At 44.4% G+C, this 13556-nt stretch overlaps 1 protein-coding gene across 1 annotated transcript in view; it reads left to right on the forward strand.

The window, feature by feature from the left end:
- Positions 1 to 13556, forward strand: part of LOC142256724 (BAR/IMD domain-containing adapter protein 2-like) — a 148671-nt gene that overhangs the window by 112871 nt on the left and 22244 nt on the right. The window contains exon 8 of the mRNA XM_075328579.1: positions 8832 to 8984. Coding sequence (XP_075184694.1) covers positions 8832 to 8984 — 153 coding nt within the window. The remainder of the gene's footprint in view (positions 1 to 8831; positions 8985 to 13556) is intronic.

Below are 13556 nucleotides of genomic sequence, written 5' to 3' on the forward strand. Positions count from 1 at the left end.
TTCGTCAATGTGAGTTGTCATCGTTCCGGCTCCCCATTTGTACGCGCCTATTGAGTACAGATCGTATGGGATCACTGGCAGCTCTAACAATCCACTTAGTGATTCGCAGTCTGGCCCCGGACATTGCATGTTTATCATCAACATTTTGGATGTGGAGCTGTGCAGCTGAACACTGACCTCCGGGTCACCCCTCGTACGAGATCCTGTGCACCGTGATGTGTTGTGATCTGAATACATATTCCAGTCTAATCTGCTATAGCCGCCATTAGAGGCCTCGTAAAAGTTGTCACCCAGGTTTCCTGGACTCTTGCACTAGTATGCAGTGATTAATTCACAACACTTGAGGCTACAGTACTAGTAAGAATCAAGACTTTAGAAAAGCTACATGTCAATGTCATTGTTTTATGGTGGACGTCAGGGGCAGACATATCATTGGTGCAACTATGGGGCCAAGAGGTAAGGAGGCCACTTCCACTTCCAGAGAGGTGCAATTGTGCACTATGATGAGATATTAGACTGCAAAGGGCCCATGTACTGATCTTCTGTCCATGTTCCCTGCTGGTAGACATACTTTATTCTTCTGTAAGATAAAGCATAACGGCTCATTCACATGTTCGTGGAATTTGTGAAATGACTGCCCATGGCTCTCCCGACCCAAGAGTGACAGCTTTCTCTATTTCTATGCAGCTGTCACTCTCGGATTGGGAGGCGTGCGGCCATTCCGGGTGTTGAGATCCGACATCGGACCGATGTGCAAGGATATGTGAACAATGCCTAGCTGGGTAATCAGAGTGTTACGGGGTCCTTCTCCAATATCACACAATCAACAGAGCAAGTGTGGCGCCCCTGACCTGGTCAGGCACCACTGAGTACTGCACCCATGCTGGGAACAGTACAACACAGGTAATCCGGAAGGCTGACCGGGGTGTGGAACACAGGCGCATAGTAATCAGCTCTCACACATGTACCCATGAGAGGACCCCTGGGGATCCCAGGAGGGGGAAAAGCCTTGACCTTCACTGGAATAGTGGAGGGGGCCAAAAGCCTCCATCTCCTCTCAAGGGGTGTGGTAAGAGAGTCTGGTTGCTAGGTGGCGTAGGCAAGAACAGGAGAGGAGGGGCAGTGAGTCAGTTAGAGCAGAACTCCAGAGGGCTCAGTGAGGAGCAGACCTGTGGGGCTGTTGCTGTCTAACAGCGCCCGCGCAGTGGCTACTGACGGGGGAGAACGGTCAACTAGGAGTGCTACCCGAAATCCATCTTCAGCTAAAGAAAGGGCACGGAGTGGGAAGTAAGGAGACTGCTAGAGAGTACCAGGCCCAAACGGGCGGCAGATCCCGAAGCGGAGATAGATCCAGCTTTCTTTTGCTAAACCTGCCGGTGTGGGGCTCTCAAAGCCCACGCCACAACACCACAAAAAGCCGCAGCCACGTAGCCACAGTTAGGGCCCATAGCTCACAGGAGGCAAGAAGCTGGAGTGATCTGGCCCAGGCGACAAGCACACGGCGAACGAAGGGGAGTGAGGCTTCAGCGACTTCCCTGGGTGACCCCCATAGGGACTCAAAGTCGGGGTCACCCCAAACCACCAAGGGCTAAGGAAGGCGAGTTGGTAGTCACCCTCATAAAGTCAGCCTGAAGGATACCTGGTTCCCACCTGGTTCATCTCAGCTACGCCCGGGCTACTCACCCTGTCACCTGAAGTGAGTAAAAACCCTGAAAGACATTCTGCCTGTGTGGAGTTATTCTGCGCCTTGTGGTACTACGCATCTACACAGGGCCCTGGGGCTTGCCTCACTCTCAGGAGGCTACTACAACTGGCTGCACCCACCATCAGCCCCAGGCATCCCTTAACCTGCAGTGGCGGTCCCCACTGACCGCAAATCTGAGAGTGGCGTCACGACAAACTACAAAGAAGGTTTCCTACCTGTGACCAGACAGATCCATCTACGTGGAGTCCCTGAAGGTAATGCACCGACACAGTACATGCGGGGCTTCACACAAGCGATGAGTGAAAAATCCAAACAATGTTTATTCCATGCAATCCAGAATGTCCATCAAATAATCCACCACACAGAGGGTAAAATCATCCAGTAATGGTATAAATGTCCTAGGAGGTTAGTCATAATCCTCCAGCAGTCCTTTTCTAGGGAAATCGGGGTTTCTCACAGTCTCTCTGGGGTGTTAGCTTCTCCTTCAGAGGATCAATCTTATTCCTTCTTTCTTGGCTTTCTCAGTCAGAATGAATAATCTCCCAGGTAAACAGAGAGTTTGGGTGGATTTCAGGCCCCCTCTCCCAGACCTAGGGACAGAAGCACTGCGAGGCTATATAACCTGACTTAACAGGACAAACAATATATCGAATAGACAGACCACCATGCCCAAAACATGAATCCACACAAAATGGTACATAACCCACAATATCACACCATCACACCAAGGTTACCCAATAATGTCAACCCAATAAGTCAGGGGTTGACAGATTGTTGCAGCCTTCCCTTCACTGTCCCGCTTCTCCCTCCTGGCAGGGACATCGACACACTCACTGCCGTGGCCGCAAATGATCTGTCCTGTCTCCTGCTCCAGTTCTTGCTGTGGTCCCCGGCTCCCTGGACCTGAGCACATAACGCAGGTCCCCTGGTCATGGACTTAGGACATGTGCATGTGTTCCCCACTTCTTACAGGGGCAGCATGTGCACTCTGGACGGGTCCCCAGCTTATAGCTGGGAGGCACTGGGCATTTAAAGAACTCTCCTGTAGGGAGGTGCCTGAGCAAAGTTAGTTCATAGTCTGTCCTGTGCGTTCTAGTAAATTTGTCAGGTCCTTGTTCCTGTGTCTCAGTACCTGTTACCCTACCTGTATCAGATCCTGAACCCGTTCTGTGTACCATTACCTGTCCTGTAACCCGTACTTTGTACCTGAGCCCATACTTCTGCCAGTGCTTGTACCCAAACCTGTACCCATCCTGTTAGACCCCAGCCTGTGGATCACACTCCTTTTTGCCTGTTGCCAGTCCAGACTCCTGTCTCTAGCCCGCATCCCCAACTCGGCCTTGTCTGCCATTGTTCGGGTCAGCTGCTGTGGACTCGGAGACTGCCTTGGAGTGGTACCTGGTGGCTACCTGCAGCACAAGCCTAACCTCACCAACAGAATATCTAAAAAAGACCAGTCATTTCCCACCAGGGTAAGCCTTGACTTTGTGGTCCAGTGGGTCCACTCACCCATTCCTTTAAATGCCTTCCCCTGTGGCTATAACACTCTGGCAGTGTCTCTCTCATAGTGAACGCAATAACTCTCATTAAACTTCAACCATACCCACCCATGTCAATGAGTTCATCCAAACGTCTAATGTGTATTGATGTTCCTGTCAGGGAACATAAAGATCCAAGACATCCAATTTTGGACTGCCAATCCATTTGTTCTCTAGAGATAAGCTGCTTCCAGAGATGAGTGGCAGCGGTACTCTCGTAGAGAACACAGGAGCGCTCGGCAGAGGGTCCTGTGTATGGGAGAGTTGGGAGCGATCGCAACCAGACGACCAATTGGCCGAATAAGCTAAAGTGTATGGGTGGAATTTAAGACTCTCAAAGGGTTTAATCAGCTGATAACATCATCACCACCACCCTCTGTGTCAATTATATCTTTCTAAAGAAAGGGATTTTATAAGCCATGACCAAAGTATTGACAATAAAGAAGTGAAAACTTGAGACTTTACGTCAAGGATCCTATTATCCTCGATACCCACATGGCCCAGGACTCAGCTGGAATGCATGAAGTAATGGAGGATAATTGAACCTAGTGGTTTCGTCAACACGTATTAATAGCGCTTTACTTCATTATCCAGCTCAGGCCTTTGATTTTGTGTGTGCCTAGCCCTTTTTGCCTCACTCTTCGTTCATTTTTCATTAGCATGTCAGCTGTGTAAGGGGACTGGAGGGAGGAACAACATTTGGCTCCAGTGATTTAGAAAGGCCTGGCCATTATCTCTGCATCCCCATTGTAAACAAGGTTGTCATGGGAACCATTACTTTTGGATCATGGCTTGCCTACTTGAGGCCAGGATTTGTAGAAGAGCGGTCTGGGGGGAGGTGAACTGGGGAGGGAAGATGAGACTGGTGCTGGAGGCAGAGACTAGGGAGGGGGCAATGAATAGTTACTGTTTCTTAAAAAGAATGTAAGGATGCCCCCACCCCTACCCCAGCTTAATGATTCAGTGCCATCCTGTTTATTGAATCACAGATCAGGAGGCCAGAGACCTCATTGTAACCCTTTCTCTGTCAAATTGTCCCTCATGCTGGGGAATGCTGTATTAGATCCTGCTCCAGTCTACTGGAGGCCTCATAGACATCTTCTGACTCAGCAAGCCGTCTCCTGATCTTCCGAAATATTTAGTAAAGTTCAAAATGGCTGTGACAAATTGTGATGAGAGCTACCAGATTACAGCCCACCAGATGTTTAAGTATTAGCTTAGTCAGGAGCTCTGGTAAATAAGCCATTGTCAAGAATGTTATCAGTATGGAAGCTAAACAATCTGTGGTTCGTCTCCCCGCTGACACTTTGACATCCTTATCAGTGACCGGTCAATTTTGTTTTTTGGAGATAAATGATTTAAAGCCTAAAATTCCATCAACTAATCTGTTCACCTCAGCAATTAAGAAAACAGTTCCTTTCTTATTTTTTTTATCTAGTTTTTTTATTTTTTTTGGAGTGTGGTGTATATATGGGATTACATGTCGTACTTTCATGCTCATTTCAAAGAATTATTCTGACCTATTTCTACCTAAATTTACAAATCTGTATATATTTAATTGGTCCTTGTGTTGATCACTTTAAAAAAAAAAAATCTTAAGTGCTGTTTTATGTCATCCATTTTACATGGTAATTTTTAAAGTATTTTTTTTATTTTGTACATGTTTAACATTTTTTACATTTTGTAGGGAAATATGTTGCATTTAAACAAAAAACAACTACGGTAATTCCCAAAATATCACAAAAATGTTTTGAATTTAGAACTTTAAGGTGTTAAAAAGATTAAAATAACTGTTTTTATCTAAAAAAACTGCCTTGAAAAATTGCAGCAAACATTTGCGTGGTTTCAGCTTGATAGTGGAGGACGCTTCATGGACCTATTGAACACAGTTGTTAAAAGGAAGCAAAACATTTTTAATTTTAGACTAATTTTGGTGATTTTATTATAATATGGTGTATACATACCAGAGGTGAAGGAATCAATTTGGAGAACCCTGGTCTAGCGCCCAGATTAGTATTCAGTGAACTATCTCCTACCTGCCAGCAATGGTGGTACCTTTTTTGATTAGGTGACCTGACTTATTGTCATTATTATGGCATGATGTACACATGATGTCGTGCCCGGCTGGCAATCAAAAGAGGATGTGAGACATTGGAACTACAGTCAGGGCCAGAAATATTTGGACAGTGACACAAGTTTTGTTATTTTAGCTGTTTACAAAAACATGTTCAGAAATACAATTATATATATAATATGGGCTGAAAGTGCACACTCCCAGCTGCAATATGAGAGTTTTCACATCCAAATCGGAGAAAGGGTTTAGGAATCATAGCTCTGTAATGCATAGCCTCCTCTTTTTCAAGGGACCAAAAGTAATTGGACAAGGGACTCTAAGGGCTGAAATTAACTCTAAAGGAGTCTCCCCCTCGTTAACCTGTAATCAATGAAGTAGTTAAAAGGTCTGGGGTTGATTACAGGTGTGTGGTTTTGCATTTGGAAGCTGTTGCTGTGACCAGACAACATGCGGTCTAAGTAACTCTCAATTGAGGTGAAGCAGAACATCCTGAGGCTGAAAAAAAAGAAAAAATCCATCAGAGAGATAGCAGACATGCTTGGAGTAGCAAAATCAACAGTCGGGTACATTCTGAGAAAAAAGGAATTGACTGGTGAGCTTGGGAACTCAAAAAGGCCTGAGCGTCCACGGATGACAACAGTGGTGGATGATCGCCGCATACTTTCTTTGGTGAAGAAGAACCCGTTCACAACATCAAGTGAAGTCCAGAACACTCTCAGTGAAGTAGGTGTATCTGTCTCTAAGTCAACAGTAAAGAGAAGACTCCATGAAAGTAAATACAAAGGGTTCACATCTAGATGCAAACCATTCATCAATTCCAAAATTAGACAGGCCAGAGTTAAATTTGCTGAAAAACACCTCATGAAGCCAGCTCAGTTCTGGAAAAGTATTCTATGGACAGATGAGACAAAGATCAACCTGTACCAGAATGATGGGAAGAAAAAAGTTTGGAGAAGAAAGGGAACGGCACATGATCCAAGGCACACCACATCCTCTGTAAAACATGGTGGAGGCAACGTGATGGCATGGGCATGCATGGCTTTCAATGGCACTGGGTCACTTGTGTTTATTGATGACATAACAGCAGACAAGAGTAGCCGGATGAATTCTGAAGTGTACCGGGATATACTTTCAGCCCAGATTCAGCTAAATGCCGCAAAGTTGATTGGACGGCGCTTCATAGTACAGATGGACAATGACCCCAAGCATACAGCCAAAGCTACCCAGGAGTTCATGAGTGCAAAAAAGTGGAACATTCTGCAATGGCCAAGTCAATCACCAGATCTTAACCCAATTGAGCATGCATTTCACTTGCTAAAATCCAGACTTAAGACGGAAAGACCCACAAACAAGCAAGACCTGAAGGCTGCGGCTGTAAAGGCCTGGCAAAGCATTAAGAAGGAGGAAACCCAGCGTTTGGTGATGTCCATGGGTTCCAGACTTAAGGCAGTGATTGCCTCCAAAGGATTCGCAACAAAATATTGAAAATAAAAATATTTTGTTTGGGTTTGGTTTATTTGTCCAATTACTTTTGACCTACTAAAATGTGGAGTGTTTGTAAAGAAATGTGTACAATTCCTACAATTTCTATCAGATATTTTTGTTCAAATCTTCAAATTAAACGTTACAATCTGCACTTGAATTCTGTTGTAGAGGTTTCATTTCAAATCCAATGTGGTGGCATGCAGAGCCCAACTTGCGAAAATTGTGTCACTGTCCAAATATTTCTGGACCTAGCTGTATCTCCTACCTGCCGGCAATGGTGGTACCTCTTTTGATTAGGCGACCTGACTTGACGCCATTGTTATGGCATGATGTAATAGAACGTCATGCCCGGCCGGCAATCAAAAGAGGATGGGAGGCCTTGTATCTATCTCCTACCTGCCAACAATGGTGGTACCTCTTTTGATTAGGAGGCCTGACTTATTGTCATTGTTATGGCATGATGTACACACGACGTCGTGCCCGTCCGGCAGTCAAAAGAGGATGTGAGGCATTGGAACTATCTCCTACCTGCCAACAATGGTGGTACCTCTTTTGATTAGGCGACCTGACCTGACGTCATTGTTATGGCATGATGCACACATAACGTTGTGCCCGGCCGGCAATCGAGAGGAGCCGCGGATGCTTGGATCTAGGAGTTGGTTTGTAGAGCCACAGAATTCACTTATCTATAATTCATAACTCTGTTGTTATTATTATTATTATTATTATTATTATTATTATTATTATTAAAGGGGTTGTCTAACAGATTCAAATTATTTGTAAAAGGGCTTAGACTAGTCAAAAAAAAGAATAAAATATGAATACACGCAACGATTCCCGATAGCTCCTTTTCCGAAAAATTCCGGTCTTCTACTGGTTTTTATTTCCTGGTTCTGCCACCCTGGACATTAGCTTAGTGGGTATATTAGGCAATTTTTGCCAATCTATACATCCATCAGTAACCAGCCTTAGGTTATGATTGGCTCATATCTGGATATTTTATTTTTGGACCAGAAAGTAGAGACCTGCAGGAATTGGGAATGTGTGCTGCTGCAGGAGATTGGTGAGAGGGACCATTGTTTCTTTTAACTTTTTTCACAAGTTTTAGCTGTTTTTACAAAAAATAAAAATTAACTTCTTGCACAACTCAATGAGTGAAGATTAATAATAGCTTGCCAATGAGTTCATCTAAAATAAGGCAAAGTAAATCAAATTGTAAGGCTAAGTTCCCCTATCCGATAATAGCTGTTAAACAACAAGCAATTGGCTAGATGTTTGCCGATCAGTAGCCTATTTAGACAGGCTGACCACAGTTAAATGTGCACAAAATGATCGTCAATGTGCTGCCGAGAATGATGATTTTTAAGCAAGCAAAACCATAGCTTGTGAAGTGATCGGCAGCCTGTTTAAACTGGACGATATTTGATAAAAAAGTGTTCCCAAGAATTCATATTCACAATATTCGGCCGACGTAAAAGAAAAGGGCAATTTATTCCGGCATTAGAATGAATTGTCAGACAAACCCCTTAAAAATGCCAAGACAACATCAGTGAATCTAGGTGTGTGCAAAGCACCCTTAATCGTGACCATAGTTAATAAAGAATAAAGCGTATGTTTGAGTCGGAGTGATTTTTCTATTTTTTTAGTTTACTGGCTATGACGGAGCTATTGGTTCCGTGTCAGATGAGTGTTTAGGGGTCACCTCTACCCCCTCCCCCTATCTTTAGGGCTCCATTTTTACCTGGTTTCTTCCCCAATTTGCATCACACGATGGACATTTACCAGTCTTGACAGTAGTCTCATGCTCAAACCTGTAGTGGATGGTGATATATGAAGCCTTAAAGTCAAAAGTTCAAAATATTGTTACCCTTTTGCTCATCAGTGTATAATTATAGCTTATAAATTGTGTGCAGAGACCAAAGCAAAATTTATCTGATTGCCACAAGCGGTTTGTGCTATGGGCATTTCTCCAATAGGTTTATTGCATTATAAAATGATCATATAAATACTTTGCATTCCTGTTTTGCAGTATGTCGAGATCATGAGCACCAAACAATGTGAGTTGGACAAGTTTGTGGCAGAAGGCTATAAAGCAGCGCTCACAGAAGAGCGGAGAAGATACTCTTTTCTGGTGGACCGTCAGTGTGCTGTATCTAAGCACTTCAGTGCCTACCACAGCAAGGTACAGTACCAGTGTATGAGGAGACAATGGCTGTCATCCATTTAGAAAACCCTAGTGAACTGATACAAATGTCAAACTGATCACGGCCAGGATCCAGTGGCGTAACTTGAAACTCATGGGCCACAATGCAAAGGATCCAATGGGATCCCCAATTATTACAAGTCTTTAATAGCATTGGTCTTTTTATATAGACTAAAGGGACTTTTTGGACCCCAGAGAGTCCAGCACCCAGGTGCAATTGCAACCCTTGCACCTACTGTAGTTATGCCCCTGCCAGTCTCCGGAGATTTATGATCTGCCAGCAGCTCCATTGTTTCATGATTTTCTAGAGGTCACTCTTCAATACAAGTCTATGAGAGCCTCTTCCTGGCTGTCATAGAGATGATCTCACAAACTAGCTGATATAAAGAGGTTTATAACTGATTCACAGACTAAAAAACTCCTTTTCTTATATAGAAATAAGATTTAATAACAGAAGCAATAAAATACAAAACACTTCCACAATTAATTCCAACCCAATAGAATTGGTGCCAACAACACAATAGAACCATGTATCCCCCCCCCCTCCAATAATTTGTTCTAAATATTGCCTGTAAATATAGAAACCATATGATGATAGCTGTGTTCCCCTATAAAAGGGGTCTTGATCATTTAGTTTGTATAATCAAAAAGGTACTCATCAACAGTCCATGAGAGGGACCTTAATGATATTCAATGTAAGTCAAGCAATATAGAATTACCCCTGATCAGTCCAATAGTCAAGAGTCCTAAAGTAAAGGTCCCTAAGGGCATTACATTACCATAACCCTTGATTAGACACTGGGGTGTAAATCTGAAATTGCTGATGAACACCATATAGAAGAGGAGGTTGTACAATTGTCAACCTATATACCCCTAGCTGACCCAACACGTTTCCCCTCCCCACAGGAGGTTCTTGCCTATGAAACCTGCCACCTCTGATAGACTATAGAGGGGTCTGTTGACCAAGACAACGAGCAGAACATGATAGAATCAAAATTCCCTTCATTCTTAAAAATGTTGGTTACATAATAGCTTTCTATTCCTGGTGGTGGTGAGGTGACATGATTCCCTGTTCTCAAGGTTGGTGTGGGATCTTGTTGGAGATTTTTAGCATATCCTGTGGAACTGCCATAAAAGTCTGAGCCTCCCCCCAAAAAAATCCCCTTTTAAGAACATATAATGAAACCTCTCTATACGATTTACCTCTTTGAGGACACCACCTTCTCATCCAGGCCAACCTCTAGAAAATCCCTCCGGGCAGAGGCAAAGTCTATGAGTCTCTGTGGCAGGAGTAAAACACTCCTGCTTTCCGAGAAGCATATATGTGACAAGTGTTTTTAGTGATCAGTTGGGTTCATTCCAAGACCTGTTAACTATTAAAAAGCAAAAAAAAAAAAGTTTAACAAAGAAAACATCAAGTCTAGCCTCTATGAAAAATAATGTAAGAGCAGATCCAGTCAATACTTTGGACACAGCTGTTCATGCTATGGTTTTCCTTGTTCTTATTGGAATATGCACATGTTTAGATTCAGACTGAAAGCAGCAAAAATACAAAAGAACAAATACAGAAACAACAAGTAAAGAAACGCATGTGAAACAAACCCAGAATGAGTTAAACCTTAGCTTCCTCAAAGTTCGCCCTTTTATTCTGACAACAGCTTTACAACACTGTGGTATTCTATTAAGCAGCTTCATAAGGTCATCACCTGGAATGGCTTCCAATGAAGACGTATGCCTTGTCAAATGTTCATTTGTGGAATCACCAACCTTCAGAAAGTTTTGCATAGCCAATGTTGGTACACCATTCCATTCAGTGCTGAGCCCTATTTCACAACTTTTCTAAGTCAAAATATGTTAACAACCACACAACTAAGATAAGAGATATTACAGTCCATCATTATTTTAAAACCCGAGGGTTAGTCAATCCATAAAGTTGCTAGAACCTTTATAACCTTAAAGTTATTCATAAGAGCAGTCATGAAAGCCATCGATTACAATGATAAAATTAGTTCTCCTGAGGACCACCCCAAGAAGGAAGAAAAAAATTATCTATGCTGCAGAGGATAAGTGCATCAGAGTTACCAGTCTCAGAAAGCAGAACTTGATAGCATCTTAGATTACAGCCTTTGTATAATGGTCAACAGCAAGCATCACACATGTAAACATCAACTGTCCAGAGGAGACTGTGAGAAGCCAGCCTTTATGATTGAACAGCTGAAAAATAAGTCACTATTGAGGAGAGCAAACAAGAAGAAACTTGTTCTGGCCAAGCAACACAAGAACTGAACATTAGATCAGTGGAAACCTGTGCGTTGGTCTGATGAGTAGAGATGAGTGGACCCGAATGATAAAGGTCAGTGTTTGTAAAGAACACAGACTTTAAAAAAAAAATAAAAAAATCAGTCTTCGAGGTCGGAGTTTGGGTGCTTTACGTATGCTGACCACTTGAAAGAACATCACTGGGCTTGGGTATGCTCTGTGCTCTTTCCAGTGTGAGCTGCATGGAGTAATTAAATGCCTTGCACTGGGGGTAAAAACAGCATTATTGTGTAGTGTGCACAAACAAAAAAAAAAAAAATAAAACTGAAAAAACCCCGTCCTCCCCCAGAAGTGCTCTATTTATGGCTGGCTGCATGTGTGCGTGTGTCGCCCCCGTGCACAGCAGCCGACTCTGCTCTGATCCGGACCTTCTCTTTGGGCGGTGGCTCGAGGGTCTCCGGACCCGGGGGTCTCGCGGACACTACGAATAAGTAGGGGGACGTAGTTATACGAGCTAGGCGATAGTGAGTTTGTGACGCCACCCACGGTGTGTGGTGAGGTGGGACACCACCGCTGCTATTGCGGGACACCCGGGGGCGATGTTGGGCAGCAAGTTGTTAACCCCTCCGTGGGTAGGGATGGTGGCCCCGGGGCCCGATGGCACAGTGCAGGGCATGGTGATCACAAGGAGTGTAGTTGTACTCACTTTTAGTAAACACACAAGTCTCTGGTAAACCAAGGTGGTGGTGGCCGGTGCCGCGGCCGGTTGCATTCTGGTCCCCCACCTGGCTGGTGGTCTCTATCTTCTCCCTGCACTGTTTGTGTGTGTTGGACTGTCCTTGTATGAAACTCAGGATTCCGCTCCCGGCTGGATGTGGCCTAAGGAGCCATGCCCGGAGACGCTGGCCCGTGGGATCTATGGGCCCTGGCGGTGACCTCTTATCCCTAATCGGTGGGCTGTTATCTTCTATGAGGGACTTTGGGTGGGACAGGACCTCTAGTCCTGGCCTCAATAGGTTAATTAGCTGGTTCCAGGGGTTTCTTGTGCCGGCTTCAGGGTCCCGAGTACCCCCCTTGTGTGCTACGGTTTCCGGGTTGGTTCCCCATGTCGGTACCGGCGGGCTCCAACCCTGTCCCGGTCCACCTCGGTTATGCCTAGCCGTCTTCCCGTCTCCTGCTGATGGAGACCACCGTCTGCCTCCCAGCCAGTAGCACCAGGGCTCCTATCCTGGTGCCATTCAACTTGGACTTTCTCCGCTGGAGCTACCCCTAGCTCCAGCCCACACTCCTCTCCAAACTAAACTTCAGACTAATCTAGAGTTGACTCACTGTTTTCCCGCCCCGGGCTTTCTAGACCCCTGGGTAGGCGTGCACTAACCGCCTGGCCACACCCACTGGTGTGTCCAACTGTCCCTAAGGGGGGGGTGACTAGGGTTTAAAGGTTGGCTGGTGTTGCTTTGTGAGGGAAGATGTTGTGTAGGGGCCTATTTGTGTCTACCTGGTTTTGCCAAGGCGTCACAGGCGCAGAGCTGAATAGCTTAATCAGTGACTTCCAATGGAGTTCAGGTCAAGTTCGGGGCAAGAACTTTATCTAAAGTTAGGCTGAATCTGCCTAACCCAAACTTCAACGGGTGGTCTCATCTCTACTGATGAATCAATATTTGAGATACTGACCGCCATATTTTTGTGAGATGTATAAAAGGTGAATGGATGGTTTAATTTGTGTGGTGCCCACCATGAAGCATGGAGTGGTGATGTTATTGTGTTGGGGTGCTTTAGAGGTGACACTGTTAGCGATTTTGTTTCATATTCGCATCACACATTTAGTATGGCTACCATAGTATCCTGCAATGAACGTCATTATTCTGGTTTTTACTTAGTGGGACCATCAATTGTGCTGCAACAAGACAATGATTCAAGACACACCTGCAGGTTATGTAAGGGCAATGGGACCAAGATCGAAAGCAGCATCAGATGTCATGGCCTCCACAACCTTCCAAATGCAATCCAATTTAGATGGTTTTAGATTAGTTGGACTGTAAAGTGAAGGTAAAGCAGACAAATGCTCAGGACCTAAAGAAACGTTTTTGAAACTGTTGGAAAGTATTCCAGTTAATAACCCGATGAAGCTGCTTGAGATAATGCCAAGTAGGTGTAAAGCTGTCATCAGGGTAAAACGGGGGTACCAGTAGGAATCGAAGGTATAACACGTATTCTGGTTTGTTTCACACATTTTTTTTTAACCTTTGTATCCATATATGCTCCTTTATGGTTTTGCTGCCTTCAGTCTGA

This window comes from Anomaloglossus baeobatrachus, chromosome 11, assembly GCF_048569485.1.
Source record: "Anomaloglossus baeobatrachus isolate aAnoBae1 chromosome 11, aAnoBae1.hap1, whole genome shotgun sequence".
Taxonomy (NCBI): domain Eukaryota; kingdom Metazoa; phylum Chordata; class Amphibia; order Anura; family Aromobatidae; genus Anomaloglossus; species Anomaloglossus baeobatrachus.